At 50.2% G+C, this 23,763-nt stretch overlaps 1 protein-coding gene across 4 annotated transcripts in view; it reads right to left on the bottom strand.

Moving 5' to 3' along the window:
- The window catches only part of LOC105497324 (calcium voltage-gated channel auxiliary subunit gamma 8), a 33,256-nt gene extending 14,958 nt beyond the window's left edge, over positions 1-18,298 (bottom strand). Inside the window, exons 1-3 of one of the 4 annotated variants that reach the window (XM_071087771.1) lie at positions 17,048-18,298; positions 16,167-16,374; positions 13,783-14,248 (exon numbers count right to left, since the gene is read on the bottom strand). In XM_071087771.1, the coding sequence (XP_070943872.1) occupies positions 13,783-13,960 (178 nt within the window). In that variant the 5' untranslated portion in view covers positions 13,961-14,248; positions 16,167-16,374; positions 17,048-18,298. Of the gene's footprint in view, positions 1-13,782; positions 14,249-16,166; positions 16,991-17,047 lie in introns of those variants that run through there. The other 3 variants (XM_071087772.1, XM_071087769.1, XM_071087770.1) reach the window with 3 other exon arrangements.
- Between the last annotated feature and the right edge of the window lie 5,465 nt (positions 18,299-23,763).

The following is a 23,763-nucleotide window of genomic DNA, read 5'->3' as shown; positions in this document are numbered from 1 at the left end:
CGGGCGCGGTGGCTCAAGCCTGTAATCCCAGCACTTTGGGAAGCTGAGACGGGCGGATCACAAGGTCAAGAGATCGAGACCATCCTGGCCAACATGGTGAAACCCCGTCTCTACTAAAAACACAAAAATTAGCTGGGCATGGTGGTGTGCGCCTGTAGTCCCAGCTACTCGGGAGGCTGAGGCAGGAGAATGGCTTAAACCCGGGAGGCAGAGGTTGCCGTGAGCCAAGATCACACCACTGCACTCCAGCCTGGCGACAGAGCAAGACTCCATCTCTAAATAAATAAATAAATAAATAAATAAATAAATAAACAAACAAAAAATGGGCCGGGCACGGTAGCTCACGTCTGTAATCCCAGCACTTTTGGAGACCAAGGCAGGTGGATCATGAGGTCAAGAGATCGAGACCATCCTGGCCAACATGGTGAAATCCTGTCTCTACTAAAAATACAAAAATTAGCTGGGCATGATGGTATATGCCTGTAGTCCCAGCTACTTGGGAGGCTGAGGCAGGAGAATCGCTTGAACCCAGGAGGTGGAGGTTGCAGTGAGCCGAGATCGTGTCACTGCACTCCAGCCTGGGAGACAGAGCGAGACTCTGTCTCAAAAATAAATAAATAAAATAAATAAATAACACCTGTTGTGAAGGATGTGGAGAAATTCGAACCCTTGTGCACTGCTGGTAGAAATGTAAAATGGTGCAGTGGCTATGGAAAACACTATCAAGGTTCCTCAAAAACTAAAAATAGAATCATCATATGATCCAGCAATGTCAGTACTGGGGATAGACCCAAAAGAATTAAAAGCAGGGACTCAAATAGATATTCATACACTCGTGTTCATAGTAGCATCGTTCACAATAGCCAAAAAGTGGAAACACCCCAGTGCCCGTTGACAGATGAATGGAGGAACATGTGCTCTATACATACAATGGAATATTATTCAGCCTTTAAAAGGAAGCCAATTATGATACATGCTATAAACATAGATAAACCGTGAAGACATTATACTCAGTGAAATAAGCCAGTAACAAAAAGACAAATACTGTACCATTCCACTTATATGAAATACCTGGAATAATCAAATTCATAGAGACAAAGTATCATGGTAGTTGCCAGGGCTGGAGGGTGGGAGGATGTGGAGTTATTTAACGGGTACTGAGTTTCCGTTTTGCAAGATGAAAAGAGTTCTGGAGATTGGTTGCACAACAATGTGGGTGCACTTACCACTACTGAAATGCATACTTACAAATGATGAAAATGGTAAATTTATGTTATATATAATTTACTACAATTTTCAAAATGAATGAATGAATGAATGAATGAGTGAGTGAATGAATATACAACTCCCACATACAAACTCTTACCCATCAGCACCTCCACCGTGGTGTGGTAGGTAAGATGACAAGCTCAATGTTCCTTCCTCCCTCCCTCCCTCCCTCCCTCCCTCCCTCCCTCCCTTTCTCTCTCTCTCTTTCTCTCTCTCTCTCTCTCTTCTCTCTCTATTTTTTTTGAGACGGAGTCTCATTCTGTTGCCCAGGTTGGAGTGCAATGGCTTGATCTCGGCTCACTGCAACTTCCACCTCCTGGTTTCAAGCCATTCTCTTGCCTCAGCCTCCTGAGTAGCTGGGGTTACAGGAGTGTGCCACCACGCCCAGCTAATATTTGTATTTTTGGTAGAGACGGGGTTTCACTGTGTTAGCCAGGATGGTCTCGATCTCCCGACCTCAGGTGATCCTCCTGCCTTGGACTTCCAAACTGCTGGAAGTACAGGGGTGAGCCACCTTGTCCAGCTTTTTTTTCCTCTTTTTTCTTTTTTCTTTCTTTCTTTTTCTTTTTCTTTTTTTTTTTTTTTTTTTGAGACGGAGTCTCGCTCTGTCGCCCAGGCTGGATGAAGTGCAGTGGCCGGATCTCGGCTCACTGCAAGCTCCGCCTCCCGGGTCCACGCCATTCTACTGCCTCAGCCTCCCAAGCAACTGGGACCACAGGCGCCTGCCACCTTGCCCGGCTAGCTAGTTTTTTGTATTTTTTTAGTAGAGATGGGGTTTCACAGGGTTAGCCAGGATGGTCTCAATCTCCTGACCTCGTGATCTGCCTGTCTCGGCCTCCCAAAGTGCTGGGATTACAGGCTTGAGCCACCGCGCCCAGCCCACTTTTTCTTTTTCTTTTTTTAGAGATGGAGTCTCACTCTGCTGCTCAGGCTGGAGTGCAGTGGCACCATCTCGGCTCGCTGCAACCTCCCCCTCCCAGGTTCAAATGATTCTCCTGCCTCAGCCTCCCAAGTACCTGGGATTACGGGCACCCGCCACCACACCTGGCTAATTTTTGTATGTTTAGTAGAGATGGGGTTTCACCATGTTGGCCAGTCTGGTCTCGAACTCCTGGCCTCAGGTGATCCACCCACTTCAGCTTCCCAAAGTGCTGGGATTACAGGTGTGAGCCACCGCACCCGGCCTGGTTCCTCCTTTCTTGAATGGGATCATAGTAATTCTCTCAAAACATTTGTGACGATTAAATGAGACTGAGCATGTAAACCACATGGCACACTGGATTGCTGAACAGGTTAGTGGTGACAGTAATAATAACTAGCTCTGACTGAGCACTAACCATGCACTAGGTACTGCTCCAAGCATTTGACAGGTGGTTAATAACTCACTCAGTCCCTCGGACAAACCCTCGGAGGTAGGTGGCGACAGCATCCTTGCTTTACAAATGAGGAAACGGAGGCATAGGGAGTTGAAGAAGTTCCCCAAAGTCCCGTTGCGGGTGAGTGATGGGGAGGAGTTTCCTTCCAGCACAGCTCAGTTTGGGAGGTTGGCATATTTAAGACAGTAGAGTCTGGTGGCTATGGGGGTTATTGATCGTGGGCTCTGGAATCCAACTCTCCGGACACACATCCCAACGCACCACTTCCCAGCTGCGTGGTTTTGGAACCGGATCATCCCTGGGCCTCTACTCTCTCACAGGGAAATTGAGGATGGTAGTGTGACTTTAGAGGGCTTCAGTGAGATTTCAATGAAAGTTAGACACAGAAGGCCGGGCGTGGTGGCTCATGCCTGTAATCCCAGCACGTTGGGAGCCAAAGCGGGTGGATCACAAGGTCAGGAGTTCGAGACCAGCGTGGCCAATGTGGTGAAACCCCGTCTCTACTAAAAATACAAAAATTAGCCAGGCATGGTGGCAGGCACCTATAATCCCAACTACTTGGGAGGCTGAGGCAAGATAATCGCTTGAACCCAGGTGGCGGAGGTTGCAATGAACAGAGATCACACCACTGCACTCCAGCCTGTACGACAAGAGCAAAACTCTGTCTCAAAAAAAAAAGAAAAGAAAGAAAGAAAAAGGAAAGGAAAGGAAAGGAAAGGAGGAAGGAAGGAAGGAAGGAAGGAAGGAAGGAAGGAAGGAAGGAAGGAAGGAAGGAAGGCAGGCAGGCAGGCACAGAAAAGCAGGTGCAGTGGCTCACAGCTGTAATCCTAGCACTTTGCCAGGCTGAGGTGGGCGGATTACCTGAGGTCAGGAGTTCAAGACCATCCTGGCCAACATGGTGAAACCCTGTCTCTACTAAAAAATACAAAAAGTAGCCCAGCGTGGTGATGGGCACCTGTAATCCCAGCTACTTAGGAGGCTGAGGCAAGAGAATTGCTTGAACCCAGGCAGTGGAGTTTGCAGTGAACGGAGATCACGCCGGGTCACTCCAGCCTGGGAGACAGAGCAAGACTCCTTCTGAGAAAAAAGAAAGCTAGGCACAGAATACACAGTAGTTATGTCTAACGCCACCAATCAAGCTGGGAGTTTTTCTTGTGCATGGATCGTGATGTCGTGATGTCGTGGCCCTGAGTCTCCTCCCCGGGGCTGCCGAGTGCAGACCTGGGCAGGTGAGGGTTAAGAGGCAGCTTTCTTGCGTGCAGACACGTGGAGAACTGGGATCCAACCTGCTCTACCCCTCATGCTGGGTGGTCCAGGCTGAGTCACTTCCCCTTTCTGGCCATCAGATTCCTACTAATAATACATTCCCCTGGCAAAATGGCGAGGGCTCAATAACATAATAAGCCAGGCAAAGTTTTAGCACAGGGCCTTTGTGTGGTCAGCACTAATAAATAGGGCTGTGGGCCCAGACTCTTGAGTCCTGAGAGAAGACTTGGGGGTGTGACTGAAATCCCTGAGGAGGGGGCACAAGCTGGGCTGTCCCATGCAGACTCCTCCAGCTCCCAACACTTGAAATGTGGCAATGGAGAGGTTCTGTGAGGGTAAAATATGTACTGGGTTTCAGACTCAGCGTGGGGAAAAAAGAGAGAGAGAGAATGCATAATATTTCATTAATAATTTTTATGTTGATTACATATTCAAGTGATAATATCTTGGCTATGCTGGGTACCTGTTCCTTTTTATTTATTTTAATGTAGCTATTTTAATTTTCTTTTCTTTTCTTTTCTCTTTTGACAGGGCCTCGCTCTGTTGCCTAGACTGGAGTGCAGTGGCACAATCTCGGCTCACAGCAACCTCCACCTCCCGAGTTCAAGCAATTCTCCTGACTCAGCCTCCCGAGTAGCTAGAATTATGGTTGCCCACCACCACACCTGGCTAAATTTTGTTTTTTCAGTAGAGATGGGGTTTCACCATGTTGGCCAGGCTGGTCTCCAACTCCCGACCTCAGGTGATCCACCTGCCTCAGCCTCCCAAAGTGCTGGGATTATAGGCGTGAGCCACCGTGCCCAGCTTAAAAATTTTAACTATATATGGTCACCCGTGTTATATTTCTTGCTTGCTTGCTTGCTTTTTTTTTTTTTTTTTAATAGAGTCTTGCTCTATCACCCAGGTTGGAATGCAGTGGCACAATCACAGCTCACTGCAGCCTCGACCTCCTGGACTCAAGCAATCCTTCTACCTCAGCCTCCCTAGTAGTGAGGACTAGAGGCATGTACCACCATGCCCAACTAATTTTTAAGTTTTTACGGAGGTGGGGTCTCCCTATATTGCCCAGGCTGGTCTTGAACTCCTGGACTCAAGCGATCCTCTCACCTTGGCCTCCCAAAATGCTGGGATTACAGGGGTGAGCCACTGGCCCATTCTTTTGTTATATTTCTTTTTCCTTTCTTTTTTTTTAAAATTAATTAATTAATTTATTTATTTGAGATGGAGTCTCACTCTGTTGCCCAGGCTGGAGTGCAGTGGCGCCATCTCAGCTCACTGCAACCTCTGCCTCCTGGGTTCAAGCGATTCTCCTGCCTCAGCCTCCCAAGTAACTGGGACTACAGGCACCCACTACTATGCCTGACTAATTTTTGTAGTTTTAATAGAGACAGGGTTTCACCATATAGGCCAGGCTGGACTCGAACTCCTGACCTCAAGTGATCCATCCACCTCGGCCTCCCAAAGTGCTGGGATTACAAGGCATGAGCCACTGGCCGATTGGGAAGTGCTTCCTATTAGGAAGTGCTAGAATTCCTGGGTTATCAGGCTGGAGGGGATCAGGGCTTGGTCATATTAGAATTCCTAATAATAATGAGAAGAACAGCTGAGCAACAACAACAAAATGCAACGCTATGATCTAGTTCTTCCTCTGTGCCTGCTCGTCTTTGAAATGCTTTTCTTATATTAGCTCATTGAATCCCTCCTTGGTCCTGTGAGTTAGGGACTATTAGGATTCTCATTTCCCCGTTGATGGAATAGAGGCACAGCAAGGTTAAATATACAGCCAAGGTCACGAGGCTGGACGTGGCAGACAGGAGATAAACCCAATGAGTCTTATTTCTCAGAGTTTGTTTCTTTTTCTTTTTCTTTAAGAGTAAAGTGGGGCCAGGCATGGTGGCTTATGCCTGTCATCCCAGCACTTTAGGAGGCTGAAGTGGGCAGATCATTTGAGGTCAGGAGTTCAAGACCAGCCTGGCCAACATGGCGAAACCCCGTCTCTACTAAAAATACAAAAAATTAACCGGGTGTGGTGGCACATGCCTGTAGTACCAGCTACTCAGGAGGCTGAGGCATGAGAATTGCTTGAACCTGGGAGGCGGAGGTTTCAGTGAGCTGAGATCGTGCCACTGCACTCCAGCCTGGGCAACAGAACAAGACTTCGTCTCAAAAAGAAATTAAAAAAAAAAAAAAAGAGTAAAGTGGGCCAAGGCAGGCAGATCTTTCGAGGTCGGAGTTCGAGACTAGCCTGGCCAACATGGTGAAACCCCGTCTCTACCACAAACATACAAATTAGCCAGGCATGATTGTGGGCACCTGTAACCCCACCTACTTGGGAGGCTGAGGCAGGAGAATCACTTGAACCCGGGAGGCGGAGGCTGCAGTGAACCAAGATCATGCTGCTGCAGTGAGCCAAGATCATGCCACTGCACTCCAGGTTGGGTGATAGAGAGAGACTCCAGCTCAAAAAAAAAAAAAAAAAAGAGAGAGAGAGAGAAAGTGAAAGCAAGTTTTTTTGTTTGTTTGTTTTTTCAATTGAGATGGAGTCTTGCTCTGTCGCCCAGGCTAGAGTAGAGTGTCACGATCTCGGCTCACTGCAACCTCTGCTGCCTAGGTTCAAGCAATTCTCATGCCTCAGCCTCCCGAGTAGCCGGGGTTACACGCGCTTGCCACCACCCCTGGCTAACTTTTTTGTATATTGAGTAGAGACGGGGTTTCACCATGTTGGCCAGGCTGGTCTTGAACTCCTGGCCTTAGGTGATCCACCTGCCTCGGCTTCACAAAGTGCTGGGATTACAGGTGTGAGCCATCACACCCAGCTGAAATCAAGTTTATTAAAGACAATAAAGGAATAAAGAATGGCCGGTCCCTAGGCAGAGCAGCCTCTGAGCTTGTTTTAATCATTACATTCTACTGCATCTCTCAGACACACTCCAAAGGGAGATGGGGATTGAGCCTGAGAGTTCCCAGGGCACAGTGACTGCAGGAGGCAATGACTCGGGGGGGCCCAGTTTCTACAGCCCTGGTGGGCTGAAAGCAAGTGGATTTGTTGCTTTGTTCTACAAAACCAGACACACCTGGATTCAAATCCAGATGCTGGGCCTGGCATGGTGGTTCACGCCTGTTATCCCAATACTTTGAGAGGCCGGGGGTGAGAGAATTGCTTGAGCCCAGGAGTTCTAGACCAGGCTGGGCAATGTGGGGAGACCCCATCTCTAAAAAAAAAAAAAAAAAAACAAGCAAACAAATCAGAAACAAAAACAAATCCAGACCCTACTGCATATTAACTGTGTGACCTTGGGCAACTCACTTCACCTCTCTGGGCCTTCACTTCTTCTTTTAGAATGGGAATAATAAAAGTACCAGCCGGGCGCAGTGGCTCATACCTGTAATCCCAGCACTTTGGGAGACTGAGGCAGGCAGATCACCTGAGGCCGGAGTTCGAGATCAACCTGGTCAACATGGTGAAACCCCGTCTCTACTAAAAGTACAAAAATTAGCTGGGTGTGATGATGGGCACCTGTAATCCCAGCTACTCAGGAGGCTGAGGCGGGAGAATTGCTTGAACCTGGGAGGTGGAGGTTGCAGTGGGTTGAGATTGTGCCTTTGCACTCCAGCCTGGGCAACAGAGCAAGAATCTGTCTCAAAAAAAAATTAATAAAAATAAATAAATAAAGTACCTACTTAGCAGGGTTATTGTGTGCATCCAGTGACAAATGAATGACAATTACAAGAACAACAGAGTCAGCCTTCATTCCTCCTCTCCTTGAAACACTAACTTCCGTTGGCTTCCAGGACATCCATTTTTCCCCAAACCTGTAGCCTCACTCCTTTCTCCACTCCTTTGATGACTTCTCATCTCCCTCCCTTTTTTTTTTTTTTTTTGGACGGAGTCTCACTCTGTTGCCCAAGCCGGAGTGCAGTGGCACGATCTCAGCTCACTGCAACCTCCGCCACCCGGGTTCAAGGGCTTCTCCTGCCTCAGCCTCCTGAGTAGCTGGGATTACAGGTACACGCCACCAAGCCCAGCTAATTTTTGTATTTTTAGTAGAGACAGGGTTTCCCCATGTCGGTCAGGCTGGTCTCGAGCTCCTGACCTCGTGATCCGCCTGTCCCAGCCTCCCAAAGTGCTGGGATTACAGGCGTAAGCCACCACGCCCGACATCTCCCTCACATTTTAATAGTGGACCGGCTGAAGGCTTAAGCCTTTAATGAAATTTTATCATTTGTTCTGATCTCTTCTCTCTCTCTCTTTTTTTTTTTTTTTTTTTTTTTTGAGATGGGATCTTGCCCTGTCACCCAGACTGGAATGCAGTGGTACAATCATGGCTCACTTTAGCCTCGACTTCCTGGGCGTAAACAATCCTCCCACCTAAGCCTCCTGAGTAGCTGGGACCACAGGCACACACCAGCACTTTCAGCTAATTTTTAAATTATTTGTAGAGACGAAGTCTCGCTATTTTGCCCAGGCTGGTCTCGAACTCCTGGGCTCAAGCGATCTTCTTGCCTTGGCCTCCCAAAATGCTGGGATTACAGGTGTGCGCCACTGCGCCCAGCTGTCTCTTCTCTAACTGACTCCGTCCATCTAATTCATCTATATGATGATGCCCCTCAAACTGATATCTCCAGCCCAGTCTCTGGCCTCATATACCGTATCTTTAACAATTTAAATCAGTGATCAGCAAACTACGGCTCACAGGCCAAATCCAGCTAAGAACGGGTTTTATGTGTTTTTAATGATTGAGAAAATATCAAAGAAGAAGACGATTTTTGTGGCATGTGAAAATGACATGGAATTCCAAAAAAAAACTTTTTTTTTTCTTAGAATCTCTCTCTGTTGCCCCGGCTGGAGTATGGTGACGTGATCTCGGCTCACTGCAACCTCCGCCTCCCAGGTTCAAGCGATTCTCCTGCCTCAGCCTCCTGAGTAGCTGGGATTACAGGCACCTGCCACCACGCCTGGCTAATTTTTGTATTTTTAGTAGAGACAGGTTTTCACCATGTTGGCCAGGCTGGTTTCGAACTCCTGACCTCAGGTGATCCGCCTGCTTTGGCCTCCCAAAGTGCTGGGATTACAGGCGTGAGCCACTGCCCCCGGCGAAATTCAAATTTTAGTGTCCATAAATGAAGTCTCATTGGAACACAGCCACACTCACTTACAGACTGTCTCGGTCACTTTCACAAGTTGTTGTGATAGAGACCGTTCCACAAAGCCTGCAATCTTTCCTATATGGCACTTTATAGGACCTTCACTGTGCTGGCCTCTGTCCAGATGTTGTCTGTGAATGGGCACCGTAAGTTTAACATGCCCAGAACTGAGCCCCTGCTCCCTCTCCTTCATAATAAATTTGATAAGAGAAAATAAATAAAATAGCTGCTGTTTCATCTTAGGAATGGCTCCCCTATTCTCAGGAGCTCAGGCCAAAGCGTTAGAGCGGTGATTCTCAACTCAGGGCGATTTTTATCCCCCAGGAGATAGTCGACAATGTTTAGACACAATTTACAATTTTGGTTGTCACGACTGGGAAGGGCGCTGCTGGCATCTAGTGGGAGAGATCAAGGCTGTTGCTCAGCATCCTACAATGCACAGGACGGCCCCCTCCACACAGAATTATCCACCCCAAAATATCAACCGTGCTGCGGTGGAAAAACCCTGCTTTGGAGGCGCCCCTGGCTCTTCTCTCTCATATCCTACAACTGCTCCATCAGCAATTCCTGCCCACGGTAGCTCCAGAATATACTAAGAATTCAAACAACTTCCCAAACACTACGGCCCTCACCCTAGATGAGCTTCTCGTCGTCTCATTTGCCTTCCCTTTGGTCACTTGTCAACACAGCAGCAAGAGCCATACTGCAGAAATGTAAGTCAGCTCATGTGACTCCTCTGCTCAAGAACCTTCAACGGCTCCCGTCTCCGAATCTAAAGCAAAGTGCTTTCTGGGATGTATAAGAAGCTATGAGGCCGGGTGCAGTGGCTCACACCTGTAATCCCAACACATCGGGAGGCTGAGGCAGGAGGACTGCTTGAGCTCAGGAGTTTGAGACCAGCCTTGGCAATATAGTGAGACCCTGTGTCTACAAAAAATGGTGGCATGTGCCTGAGTTCTAGCTATTTGGGAGGCTGAGGCAAGAGGACGGCTTGGGTTCAGGAGTTCAAGGTTTCAGTGAGCTATGGTCTTACCACTGCATGCCAGCCTGGGTGACAGAGCAAAACCCTGCTTAAAAAAAAAAAAAAAAAAAAACAGAACCTGGCCAGACATAGACATGGTGGCTCACATCTCTAATCCCAGCACTTTGGGAGGCCTAGGCAGGCCAATCACTTGAGGTCAGAAGTTCGAGACCAACGTGGCCAACATGGTAAAACCCCGTCTCTACTAAAAATACAAAAATTAGCCAGGCGTGGTGGCGCACACCTGTGATTCCAGCTACTCGGGAGTCTGAGGTATGAGAATCGCTTGAACCCAGGAGGCCAAAGTTGCAGTAAGCCGAGATCACACCACTGCAGTACAGCTTGGCTGACAAAGCAAGACTCTGTTTCAATAAATAAATGAGGCCGGGTGCGGTGGCTCACGCCTGTAATCCCAGCACTTTGGGAGGCCAAAGTGGGCAGATCAGGTCAGGAGATCCAGACCATCCTGGCTAACATGGTGAAAACCCCTGTATCTACTAAAAAATACAAAAAAGTCAGCTGGGTGTGGTGGTAGGCACCCGTAGTCCCAGCTACTGCGGAGGCTGAGGCAGGGGAATGGCGTGAACCCAGGAGGCGGAGCTTGCAGTGAGCCGAGATCGCGCCACTGCACTCCAGCCTGGGCAACAGCGTGAGACTCCGTCTCAAAAATAAATAAATAAATAATAAATAAATAAATAAATAAATAAATAAAAAATAAATAAGTAAATAAATAAAATAATTTTTTTAAAAAACCAGAACCTGCCGGGCGCGGTGGCTCACGCCTGTAATCCCAGCACTTTGGGAGGCCGAGGCGGGCGGATCACAAGGTCAGGAGATCGAGACCACGGTGAAACCCCGTCTCTACTAAAAATACAAAAAATTAGCCGGGCGCGGTTGTGGGCGCCTGTAGTCCTAGCTACTCGGGAGGCTGAGGCAGGAGAATGGCGTGAACCCGGGAGGCGGAGCTTGCAGTGAGCCGAGATGGCGCCACTGCACTCCAGCCTGGGCGACAGAGCGAGACTCCGTCTCAAAAAAAAAATAAAAAAATAAAAAACCAGAACCTGTGGGATGGGGACCCTGATAACCCTACAACTGCACCTCCTTCTACTACATTCCCTGCCACTCACTCTGCCCCAGCCATGCTGACCTCCTACTGGCTTGATCAACACACAGCCACACTCCCACCTCAGGGCCTCTGCACCTGCGGTTCCTACAGGCTGAAGCACTTTCCTCCATCTCTTACTTCCTTCAGACCTGCACTCAAATGTCACCTGCTGGGGGAAGCTTTTCCTAGATTCCTTATCTACTTCCCACGGGGATTCCTGACACCTCCCACCCGCCCCCCAACTCCTTGTCCTCCTTAGCACTCAGTTCTATCTAACACCCTAAATGCTGACTTTATTTACCTCCATCATTATCTGTCTCTACCTTAGAATATGAGATATATAACGAGAGGAGGTTTTGTCTGTTTTCCACTGCTGCAGCCTCAGAATCCAGAACAATGCCTGGCACATAATATAAACTCAATAAAAATGGGACGTTGAATGAATGAATGAATGAATGACGTCCCTACTAGATGCCACATGCTGTCCTAGGGGTTTCATGATGTGAGCCCTCACACTTGGCTCTATGCCTGGTACTTGGTCAGACCGGTGAATGCACATGAACTCAAACTTCCACAAGAGAGGAAAAGAACATCACGAAAGCCGTGGGAGGAATGGGAGGCGATACGGGACGGATGGAGGTGACTGTGGGGAAATGGAGACCCCCTGCCAGCTGCTGCTCAGATCCGGCCCATCATGGTCAGGGTAGAACACAGGCTTGTGTTAGATCTTCCGCTAGCTCAGAAGAAGCCGGAAATCAGAACTACAATGGGAAGCCTCCCTATTTTTAACTGTTGGCAATGGATTCAGATTTTGCTTTCAGTTTTAAACACTTCGTACACTAGACAGAGCGCATCTGCGCATCCTATCCATGGGATTCGAGTTCTGCGCTTGGCTCTGCCCCTTTCTCAGCTGGGTGACCTTGGGCAAGTGACTTCACTTCTCTGAGCCTCAGTTTACCCATCCCCAACAGGGAGGTGGTGCCCACCTCATAGGATTAAACAAGATAACGTTCCTGGCTTGTCGTGAGCACTCAGCAAAACAGAGGAAGAAGGGGCAGAAGAAATAGAGGAGGATGAAAAAGAGAAGCAAGAGATTTCAATCTTTTGGCGGAAGGGGGCATCAGAATGGCTGGTTCCGCTCCTTCACGTTGCAGACAAGGGCTGTGAGGCTGCGGTGCAGGGGGGAAGATAGTGGTCACACAGCGGGGCAGATGCTCAGCAGGACTGGCACCCAGGACTCCTGCTTCCCAGCCCCACAGCTCGGTGATACTCAGGAAAGAAATACTGATGCTAAAAGTGGGAGAGAGAAGGGGTCGGCGCAGCAGAGGGCAGGAGTCTTGGAGAAGTACGGGAGTCGAGAGCCAGGGAGTCGAGCTAGGAGAGAAGCTGTGAGAGGGAGAACGGGACAGAGGAAAAGAACCAAGACAAAGATCTGAGGAGGTAGCAGGGGCAGGAGCGAGCAGCCTTAATGTGAAGGCATGAGGCATCGGGTCAGGAAGACGTCAAAGAAGGCATGAGTGGAGGAAGAGGAAGTGGAGCCCACTAAAGGAAAAAGGAGGAAAGGACCAGGATGGGAGGTTGGAGGGCATCCTGGTGGGAGAGACGTGGGAGGGGGCACTGATGGGGAAAGATGTATAGGAGGAGAAGCACAAGGCAGAAAAGAGAGAAGGTCATGAGTGAGGGCGAGTTAAGGCAGAAGTTTCAGGGGAGCAGCAGCCAAAGAGAAGGGGAAAGAGATGGAGACTGGAAACCTGGGCCATGAGTGGGGGCGGGAGAGGCAGGGGAATTCAGATGACCTGGGGGGAATGTCGGGAGAGAGAAGATGCCACGCGGCCCGAGGGAGAGGAAATGAAGGGGCAGGTGGAGAGGAGGAGCAGGGTCAAGATGAACTGAGGGGAAAGAGGGAGAAAGAGGCTGCTGGGTGCAGAGGCTCACGCCTGTCATCCCAGCACTTTGGAGGCTAAGGCAGGAGGATCTCTTGAGCTCAGGAGCTTGAGACCAGCCTGAACAACAAGGGGGACCCTATCTCTACAAATAATGAAAAAAATTAGCTGGGCACAGTAGCTCATGCCTGTGGTACCAGCTACTCAGGAGGCAGAGGTGGGAGGATGGCTTGAGCCCAGGCGGTGGAGGCTGCAGTGAGCTGTGATTGTACACTGTACTCCAGCCTGGGCGACAGAGTGAGACCTTGTCAAAAAAAAAAAAAAAAAAAAAAAAAAGGAAGGAGAAAAGGCACAGGGCAGAGTGTGGAAGAAATGAAACAGGAGGAGCCCAGGTGCTTGAGGGAAGAGGGAGGGGTGTGATGGGGCAGGGCAGGAGACACGGCCGAGGGGAAGATAGGATAAGGGGGTTCAGTGTAAAGGCAAAGGGGCTGCAGAGGAACCAGGCAGAGGAATTCCGCAGGGTGCCAGGACGCAGGGAGGAGTGGGAAGGAAGGGAGAGGGGGTCAGGGGCGCGAGTGGGAAGCCACAGAAGCGCCTCTGGCAGAGGACGAGGGGTGCCCATGGGGGCCCCAGGATCAGGGAGAGGCAACCCCAGGAGGCTCAGGGTCTCTCGGAGGGGAGCGGCGGGGGCTGCGGGGAGGGCCGCCCGCACCCTACCTTCCAGGCAGCAGATCCTCCAGAGGCCCGAGTGCGTGAGGCCGCCGGGGTCCTTCTTCTCCGAGGCGCCGCCGCCCCCACGGTGGGGGGTCCCGTCGTCGCCGGCCGTGAGGTTGGTGGTGTTGCAGATGAGGGCGCGCGTGTAGAGCCAGTAGTCGGTGCTGATGGCGATGGTCATGAGGCCGAAGGCGGCGAAGGCGCCCACCGTCGTCAGCAGCACCTGCACCCCCTTCTCGCACCAGAGGCCCCGCTCTTCGTTCCAGCGCTTCAGTGACTCCAGTTTGACCACGGGCAGCCGGGGGGCCGTGGGCCACCACCGGGGCAGCGGGGGCGGGGCCGTGCCGGCGGCTGGGGGGGTCACAGCGCAGGCAGAAGCGGGGGGCCCGGGGCCGGCGGGGCTGGGGAGGGGGCGGCGAGGAGGAGGCTGCGGCCGGGGAGGGGGTCAGAGCGCGGCCATGGTCGGCGGCTGGTGGAGGGCAAGGAGCGAGATCTCGGATTAGAGGAGAAGGCACAGGTACCTCCCCCAGTCCCCGCCCCCCCTAAAATCCCTGCCTCAGCTCCAGAAACTCCTTCCACTTGGGTCTCCACTGCTCCCCTTTCTCAAAAAAAAAAAAAAAAAAAAAAAACCCAAAAAAACTCTCTCCACTCTTGTCTTCTGCCCAAGAAAGTCATCCCACCATCCCACTAACCCCACTCAGAGGAATCCCCCCCACCGCTCACACTCGCAGCCCTCGCCCCCAGCCCCCGTTGGCTCCGCCCCAGTGGGCTCCACGGTCCTCATCGCATGGGAAGCCACCAGCCCCCCATGATGCCAAGCCCCACCTCTCCTCCTCCCCAGGAGCCCCTGTCGCGTTCCTCCTTCCTTAGAGACCCCCGCCCCATCACCATTCGGTTCCCACCAGTTCTCCCCACTCTTCCCCTGCAGCCCCACCTCTCCATCTGCTAGAACCCTTCCCTGTCTCCCCAACTTTTCCCTGAGCGTCTCCACAACTTAAGAAGCCCGAGTAGCACCACTTCCGTGGGAATAACCTCCGCAAGCCCCCTCCGGTCTGGCTTTTGTCATGCCATCACTCCAAATGGTCCCCCACAATTTCCTCTCCTTAGGAAAAATACATCTCTCAATCTGTCTTCAACTAAAAAGGAAAAATTTAAAGGAGAAGAAGAAAAAGACAAAGAAAATCCCAGCTGACCCTCACAGTTTGTGCAACTCAGAATAAGCAGCCACCCTCAGTCAGTCTCCTCTCACTGGAAGCCCCCTTCCTGACTCCAGCAGCCTCCAGCACACCTCGAAATCACCCGAGGACCTTAGAAATTCGGATGTTTGAGTCCCACCTGAGAAAGTCCGACATGATTGGTCTGCAGTGTGGCCTGGGCATCTAAGTTTATAAAAGCTCCCTGGGGAATGCTAATGCACCCAACATTAGACCCACTGGTTTGCAAGAGGGCCCCCCATCTCCAACCCATTCCCTCTCACAGCCTCCACTGTTTCCCCACAAGCCACTCACCCCCCACCCCATACTATGCGTTTACTCCAGGAAAACCCCCACTCTCTCTTTTGCTTTAGAAGAGTCTTCCAAATCTTCCCCCCCGCCACCCTCCCCCCTACAACTTAAACGAACTCATGTCATAACCGTCGTTTTCTCCTCCATTAAGAAAAATTTCCTCCATGAGTTTCACGGCATTTTCTACTCACAAGAATGGCTTCCTCTAGACCCCAAATGTCTCTCCGTTCAGGAGCACCGCAATCTCTGCCCTGTGTTCCCATAGCAGGGAGCACAGTGTACCCCCACTCTGCCCAGCATCCACCCACCCGCCCCTCTGCACTCACAGCAGCTCCCACTGCCTCCAGATCCCCTCCTGGTAGCCCTTCACCACCACACAGGGTCTTCCGACAGTTTCCCCCAACTCGAGATCCCCCTCAACTCACATTGAACCCCACTCTCTCTTCAACCTACCAGGAAGCATTCTCCCCAACTTCTCTCCCATCATATAGAATTCCCTTGACTCACTTCCTCCTGCTCCACCAGTAGAACTCCTAGTTCTCCTCTGCCCAGGAAAATCCCCTCCGCAGGCCCCCACAGGCTTCCCTTCTTGGGAACGCCCCCCAGTACTCCCCTCTAGGATTTCACCTGTACAGGAACACACACTGGAGCCCCTCATCTTCTTCCACATGCAGAAAGAGCCCCCCAGTAGACTGTGTCCCTCCGAAAAATGTGACCCACAAGACTGCAACTCTCTTTTCAATTGGGAATACTTTTCCAGCCTGCACCCGCTGCCCCGTGGCTCCTTCATTTCTCTCTTCCACATTCTCCACCGACCACCATGCCCCCAGCCCTGCCTGTCTCCCCCGACCCCAACTGTCCTCCGGGGGATGTACTCCTTACTTGCTTCCACCACTGCTGCTTCAACTTCTTCCCCCAAACCCACTAGAGTTAAGAGTCTGGAAACCTTAGACGAAGGGGGGATTAAAAAAAACAAAACAAAAACCAGAACCTAGGTACCAGTACAGGGTGACCTTGGTCTCCTGGTTGCTTCCCGGTCTCCACTGCCCCCCACCAGCTGGCCTCAGACTGGGGCTGCTCCGAGAAGGGGCTGTGGAAAAAGGTTGTCTATGGGGGGTGTCTCCATGGCAACTGGGCCTAGTGCCCCACACGTTGTGTTCCCTCCCCCACCTCAACTCCCGTCTGCCCACACACACAGCCCTTCCTCAGGCCACAGTTCAGCAGCTCACTGGACGGGGCATCCCCCAGCCTCCCGGCCTGGGCACCGGCCCCTTCCTCTCTTTTCTGTCCGCATGCCGAGTTTCCTCTCTTCTTGATCTCTTGGCCTCTTCTCCCTGAATTGGTGCCCCCTCACCACCAGCACGGCCACCTACCCTGTCTTAACAGATTTCTGCTTTCAATGAGGGTAAGCCCGTGACCCCAGTCCCCTAACAGCCTGGGATAAGAGGGGAAGGGAAGAGGAGGGAAAGGAGGGAAATTCTCCTTCCGTCCAAAAAAAAAAAAAAAAGATTTGAAGATCTTTTCATTTTGTCAATTTGGGGGACAGTCTGGTTTTAGGGACTGTTAGTCCATCGCTCAGCAGCTGCCAGGGAGAAGAAAGCAGGGGACCCCCAATTCTAAAGCTTCCGGGTATGAGGGGGTCACTGTCCTTTCTTCTTAGGAAGGGGACCAGCTCTTTTCTCCAGAATTCGTGGGGGGGGGGGGTTCACAGAACATTAATTCTACCTCCACCCACCTCCGATTAATAAAAAGATCTGTCTCACCTCTGTTAACGACAGGTCAACTCTCCGATGCACGGAGGAGGGGACGTCGAGCCCCCTCTGTTGGCACCCCCCCCAGAAAAACCTTTTGGCTCCCAATTCTCGCTGCTTCCCCCTCCCCCAGCAGTGAGGGACCCAGGCGTCCGACCTGGTTGGGGGGGGTGGAGATGAGGAGGCGTACGGGGAATGGGGGTGCTGAGGCCAGGCTGGGGCTGAGGGGCAGCTCTGAGCCTGGGCCCCAAGGGAGTGAGGGTCGGATATATATATATATATATATATATTTAAAAAAAAAAAAGGTGAGGAGACAATTTGGTTCTCGTGTCGCTGGGTAAAGTGCGGAGCTGGAGGACGAGAGGGAGGGAGTAGGGAGGGAGGGGGAGGGGAGATGCTGAGGGATGGGGAGCCTCGGAGAGGAGATGGATGGGGGAAGGGAAAGAGGGGGGGCAGGGTCGAGTGGCAGAAGGAAGCCGGAGAAGAAGAGAGAGATCCAGAGAGGGAGGGAGAGAGACAGAGAGAGACGAGGAGAAACAGAAAGAGAGAGACACAGAGACCGCGAAACAGAAATGGGGGAGGGAGAAATTTGGGGGAGGCAGCGGCTGGGCGCCGAAGGAAGTTGGAGAGATACACACAGAGAAATATCCAGAGAGAGAAGGGGACAGGGACAGAGACCCAAAGAGAGAAACCCAGGGGCTGCGGGGAGGGGCTGGGGGAGGGCTGGGGTAAGTTGGTGGGTGGGGGGGTCAGGATCTGGGAAACAGAAGGAAAGAAGAGAGAGGGAGAGAGTCATCCAGAGAGGAGGGAGGAGGGACAGATGGGGAGAGACAGACAGAAAGAGAGAGACTGAGAGGATGGGGGAGAGCGGGGGGAGAGGGAACGAAATGGAGAGCGGGGAGGGAGAGAAATTGGGGATAGGGGCAAGGTCTTGCTAGAGAGAAGGAAGCTTTAAAGAGAGAAGAAGGTGCGGAGAGGGAGCGGGGGAACAAGATAGTAAATGAAAGAAATTGAGGGTAGAAAGGCCTGGATGGCAGAAGGTACCTGGGGAAAGAAAGGCAGGTGCAGGAAAAGAAGAGGGAGACCCAGAGAGAGACAGCCGGAGAGGGACTGAGACAGGAAGAGAGAGAGACCCAGAGAAACAGAGGCAGACACAGAGACTGGGGAGGCACCCGAAGGAAGCCCGGAAAAAATAACGGAAGAGGGGTCAGGCTGAGATGCCCCGAGGAGGTCAGAGATGAAGGATACCCCTGCCCCCGCCCCCTCCCGCGTCCCCAGCCCCGGATCCCTGCCCCCTCCCCCATTCCAATGCCACCACCCCCACCCCCACTAGCCTCCATCTCTCTTCAGCATCGCTTGCCGCCGCCACCGCCTCTTCCTGTCGTCATAGCAACAGGATCCAGGCGCCCAGCCAAGGCTGGCAGCGGCGGCCGGAAATGAGGGGAGGGCCTTTTCAAAAGGACCCCAGGAATGCTCCCCTTTCCCAAAATCCAAGGGAAAGCACAACTTCCCGGGGTCTTCCCACCGCTCGTCCTCCAAGTGGCAAGGGCAAAGATTCCCCGCCACCACCCCAAATAAAACAATATTAAACTTACAACGTTAACAAGCCTTTTGACTTTCACCAACAATTTTTTTTTCTTTTCTCTTCTCATCCCCCTCCCCTCCCCTAGTTCAAACCTGATGGGGAAGAAGGGGTGAAGTCAGATGCCCCCGAGATGGGGCTGGGGCTGGGAAGGAGAGTAGAATGCGAGAAGCTTGGGTGCAAATATGTCTTAAAGAAACCCGTCTGGGACTGGGTAGGGGTCTATGCAACAGTTTTGAGAAGCATGGATCTGTCCGTTCTAGAACTAGCTAGTAGATTTGGGGAGTGGAACAATTGGAGGTGGAGAGTCTGAGATGAGAGTCTGAAAGTTTGGTCTTGGGTCCACATTTCACGGATGCCCCCTAGGCATCGTGTGACCTTGGACAAAACACTTCTTCTCCTCTAAACTCAGTTGCTCTTGGTTATAAAGGGCACAGAAGCTGCCTCCAATCAAGTATGACCGCGGAAGGGAAGTGGGCTTGTATGTGACTCTAGGCAAGCCGTTTACTCAAGAACCGATCTTCATACAAATGTTATCAGAAACTAAGAACTAGCCCCATGGCTGATTGGAGGCTGTTGGCAAGCTTCACTGTCTTACAGAATTCCTACAGAATCTTTGCAGTGTGGACACCAATGTTCCTATATGATCCATGAGTAACCTGAGGCTCTGAGACAATAGGGGGTTATGGGGGAGGAGGGCAGCCAACAATAGGTGAAATTCATAGTCATGTAACCCAACACACCTTTACGGCACCCTCCTGGGCTGGCAGAAACAAAAATTCCCTACATCTATTTACCTAGTGTTTGCTCCTGCTGGAGGGGTGATATCTTTGGAGGGGTGATATCTTTCAGTACCCAGCATCTCACATTCCTACTGAAATTTCTTTAGGTCATTTCACTTAATTCTCACCCCGCCCATGGGAGAAAGTTTAGACATGCATTCCAACACTCCTGGTTTAGAAGCAAAGAAACAGCCCCCAAGGGAAGAGGCCTGGAATGAAATTCGTTTGAGGAAAGTTGTTTATTTTCTGCTCTTTTGCTGGAGAGTGGGAGGGGGAGATACATCAGCAAACAATGGTGATAACCAATATAAACTGGACATTTAGGCCGGGTGCAGTGGCTCATGCCTGTAATCCCAGCACTTTGGGAGGCCGAGGCGGGTGGATCACCTGAGGTTGGGAGTTCAAGACCAGCCTGACCAACATGGTGAAACCCCGCCTCTACTAAAAGTACAAAATTAGCCGGGAAAGGTGGTGCACGCCTGTAATCCCAGCTACTTGGGAGGCTGAGGCAGGAGAATCGCTTGAACCAAGGCGGAGGGGGGTTGGAGGTTGCGGTGAGCTGAGATCGAACCCTTACACTCCAGCCTGAGCAACAAGAGTGAAACTCTGTCTCAAAAAAAATAAAAATAAAAAATAAATAAACTGGACATTTAATATTACAGACTCCAAGGAGCCTGAGGGCATTGGTATCCATCTTCAAAAGAAGTGGGTTCTCTTAGCAGCCCCCACTTTAAAAATGTGAAAACTGAGGTTGGGAGGTCAGTTGTATTGGAGGAAATTGGTCAGAACATCAAATTCCAGAGCCTGTGCTGATATAACTGCACTGGTAAGAATGACTATGAAGATAATTTTTTAAAGCCAGGGTTTCCCAACCTCAACATTCTCGACATTTGGGATGGATAATTTTGTGTGGTGGAGGCTGTCCTGTGCATTGTGGAACGTTGAGCAGTACTCCTCGCCTCTATCCACTAGATGCCAATAGCACCTCCAAATAGCACCCTAAAAATAGCATTTGGGGACAACCAAAAATGTCTCCAAACGTTGCTCAATGTCCCTTGGGGAACAAAATCTCCCCTGGTTGAGAACTATTAAATTATACGAATTAGCAACGGGGGGGGAACTTCTTTATTTTATTTTAAATGAAAATATATTTCCTAGTCAAATCAATATAGGCTCATGGTTTAAAAAAGAAAAAAGAAAAAAATCAAATGGTACACAAGGGACTATAATAAAAATAATGTAGCCTGTTCCACCTCAAATCCTGTTCCTTATTGGAAAATCTATTAACATTCTTGTTTTTGTTTTTGTTTTTTGAGACAGAGTCTCACTCTGTTACCAGGCTGGAGTGCAATGGTGCAATCTCGGCTCACTGCAACCTCTGCCTCCTGGGTTCAAGCAATTCTTGTGCCTCAGCCTACTGAGTAGCTGGGATTACAGGCATGCAGCAACATGCCCAGCTAATTTTTACATTTTTAGTAGAGACGGGGTTTCACCATGTTGGCCAGGATAGTCTTGAACTCCTGACCTCGTGATCCGCCAGCCTCGGCCTCCCAAAGTGTTGGGATTACAGGCATGAGCCACCGTGCCCGGTTGTCTATTAACACTCTTAGCTATTTCTTATCTTACTTGCCTTGACATCCCTAAATAATGATTTTCTTTTGGATGTATCAAAATTATACATTATGTACAGATATTTTTTCTGTAATAGATAACAAATTGATTCATGCAGCCCTCACTTTTCCTTCCCTTCTTCCTCAAGTGTTAGTTCTTCTTCTTCTTCTTTTTTTTTTTTTTTTTTTTTGAGACAGAGTCTCGCTCTGTCGCCCAGGCTGGAACGCAGTGGCACCATCTCAGCTCACTGCAAGCTCCGCCTCCCGGGTCCACGCCATTCTCCTGCCTCAGCCTCCCAAGTAACTGGGACCACAAGCGCCCACCACCACGCCTGGCTAATTTTTTTGTATTTTTAGTAGAGATGGGGTTTTACCGTGTTAGCTAGGATGGTCTCGATCTCCTGACCTTGTGATCTGCCCACCTCGGCCTCCCATAGTGCTGGGATTACAGGCGTGAGCCCCACGCCCGGCCAAGCGTTTGTTCTTCTATTGGTAATTTTGTGACACTAAGTCATGCATGATTAAATCATGATTTATTTCAACAACTAAAGAGTATATCACTTTTTTTCACAGCTTTAATGAGATCGAATTCACATATCATGCAATTCACCCACTTCAAGTGTACAATTCAATGACTTTTAGTTGTACAGAGCTGTGCAATCATCAACTTCAGATCACTTTTAGAACATCTTCATTAGTCCAAGGAGATACTGCGTACTCCTTAGCCTTCGCCCCCAATCTAAGCACCCACACCCCAGCTCTAGGCAATCACTAATGTACTTTCTGTCAGTATAGATTTTCCTATTCTAGACATTTCATAGAAATTGAATCATACAACCTATGGTTCTTTGTGTCTGGCTGCTTTCAGGCTAAGTAAGTAATGTCTTCAAGGTTCATCCATGTTGTAGCATGAGTCAGTACTTCATTCCATTTTACGGCAGAATAATATTCCATGGTATAGAGGGAGATATCACATTTTATGAATCCATTCGTGAATGAACATTTGAGATTTTTCCACATTTTGGCTACTATGAATAATGCTACTGTGCACATTTGTGTGCACATTTTTGTGTGGACATATGTTTTCATATCTCTTGGGCACATACCTAGCAGTGAACTTGTGGAATGAGTTTAAGGAATGAGATAGTATCTCTTGATTTCATTTTGAAAGATGGGAGTATTGCTGGGTGTGGTGGCTCACGCCTGTAATCACAGCACTTTGGGAGGCCAAGGCAGGCGGATCACCTGAGGTTGCAAGTTCGAGACCAGGCTGGCCAACATGGTGAAACCCTGTCTCTACTAAAAATGTAAAAATTAGGCCGGGCGCGGTGGCTCAAGCCTGTAATCCCAGCACTTTGGGATGCCGAGACGGGCGGATCACGAGGTCAGGAGATCGAGACCATCCTGGCTAACACAATGAAACCCCGTCTCCACTAAAAATACAAAAAAATTAGCCGGGCGTGGTGGCAGCGCCTGTAGTCCCAGCTACTCGGGAGGCTGAGGCAGGAGAATGGCGGGAACCCGGGAGGCGGAGCTTGCAGTGAGCCGAGATCGCGCCACTGCACTCCAGCCTGGGCGACAGAGCGAGACTCTGCCTCAAAAAAAAAAAAAAAAAAAAGTAAAAATTAGCTGGGCACAGTGGTGCCTGCCTGTAATTCCAGCTATGTGGGAGGCTGAGGCAGGCGAATCGCTTGAACCTGGGAGGCAGAGGTTGCAGTGAGCCAAGATCATACCACTGCACTCTAGCCTGGGCAACAAGAGTGAAATTCTGTCTCAAAAAAAAAAAGAAAGGAAAAGAAAGGAAAAGAGAAGATGGGAGTATTGAACCCACTGATCACTCCTTCACCTCATGGAAGGCCTCTTCAGAAGGGGTGTCACAAAAGAAGCAGGTTGTGAGCTTTTATAATATCTCATTTCTACATTTGCTCATGTATTCATTTTACATTAGCCAAGGCCTCTGCTGGGCTTGACCCAGAGACCTAGAGCCTGCAGACTTAGAGATAGGTTTGCTAATCCCTTCCCTTGAGAAGGTCCTCAGTCCTCACTTCCAACTGTGATTGGCAGAATTTTAAAATAATCTCCAAGATTCCCACCCGCTGGCGTACAGCCCTGAGAGAATCTCCTTCCCTTGAGCGTAGACAAGACCTGCCGCTAGGAGGTGATGCTGTTCCCATGATTATGTGACATTATATGGCAAGGTATGGGGATTTTGTAAATATAATTAAGGTCCCTAATCAGTTGACTTAATTAATAAAGAAATTATCCCAGGTGGACCTGACCTAATCAGGTGATCTCTTAGGAAAGGATCAAGACATCAGAAAGAACCAAAGCAAAGGAGATTCTCCTGAGAACCTTGAGGAAGCAAACTGTCTTATCATGGCAAAGACCTGAGAGTAAGTGGCTACTGCTAACTAGAAAACAGAGACGTCAGTCAAACAACTACAGGGAATTCTGCTCAACCTGTGGGAGGTTAGAAGTGGTTCTCTCCCTAGCCAAATCCCCGGCAGAGGACACAGCCAGCCGGCATCTTAAATTCAGCCTTGTGAGACCCAGAGCTCACCAGGTGCAGTGACTCATGCCTGTAATCCCACCACTTTGGGAGGCCAAGGCAGGCGGATCACTTGAGGTCAGGGGTTCGAGACCAGCCTGGTCAACATGGTGAAACCCCGTCTCTACTAAAAATACAAAAATTAGCCTGGCGTGGTGCCGCACACCTGTAATCCCAGCTCCCTGGGAGGCTAAGGCAGAAGAATC

Source organism: Macaca nemestrina, chromosome 20 (genome assembly GCF_043159975.1).
Source record: "Macaca nemestrina isolate mMacNem1 chromosome 20, mMacNem.hap1, whole genome shotgun sequence".
NCBI classification, from domain to species: Eukaryota; Metazoa; Chordata; class Mammalia; order Primates; family Cercopithecidae; genus Macaca; species Macaca nemestrina.
The sequence above is the reverse complement of the archived record's forward strand: the minus strand, read 5'-3'. Positions and strand labels throughout refer to the sequence as shown.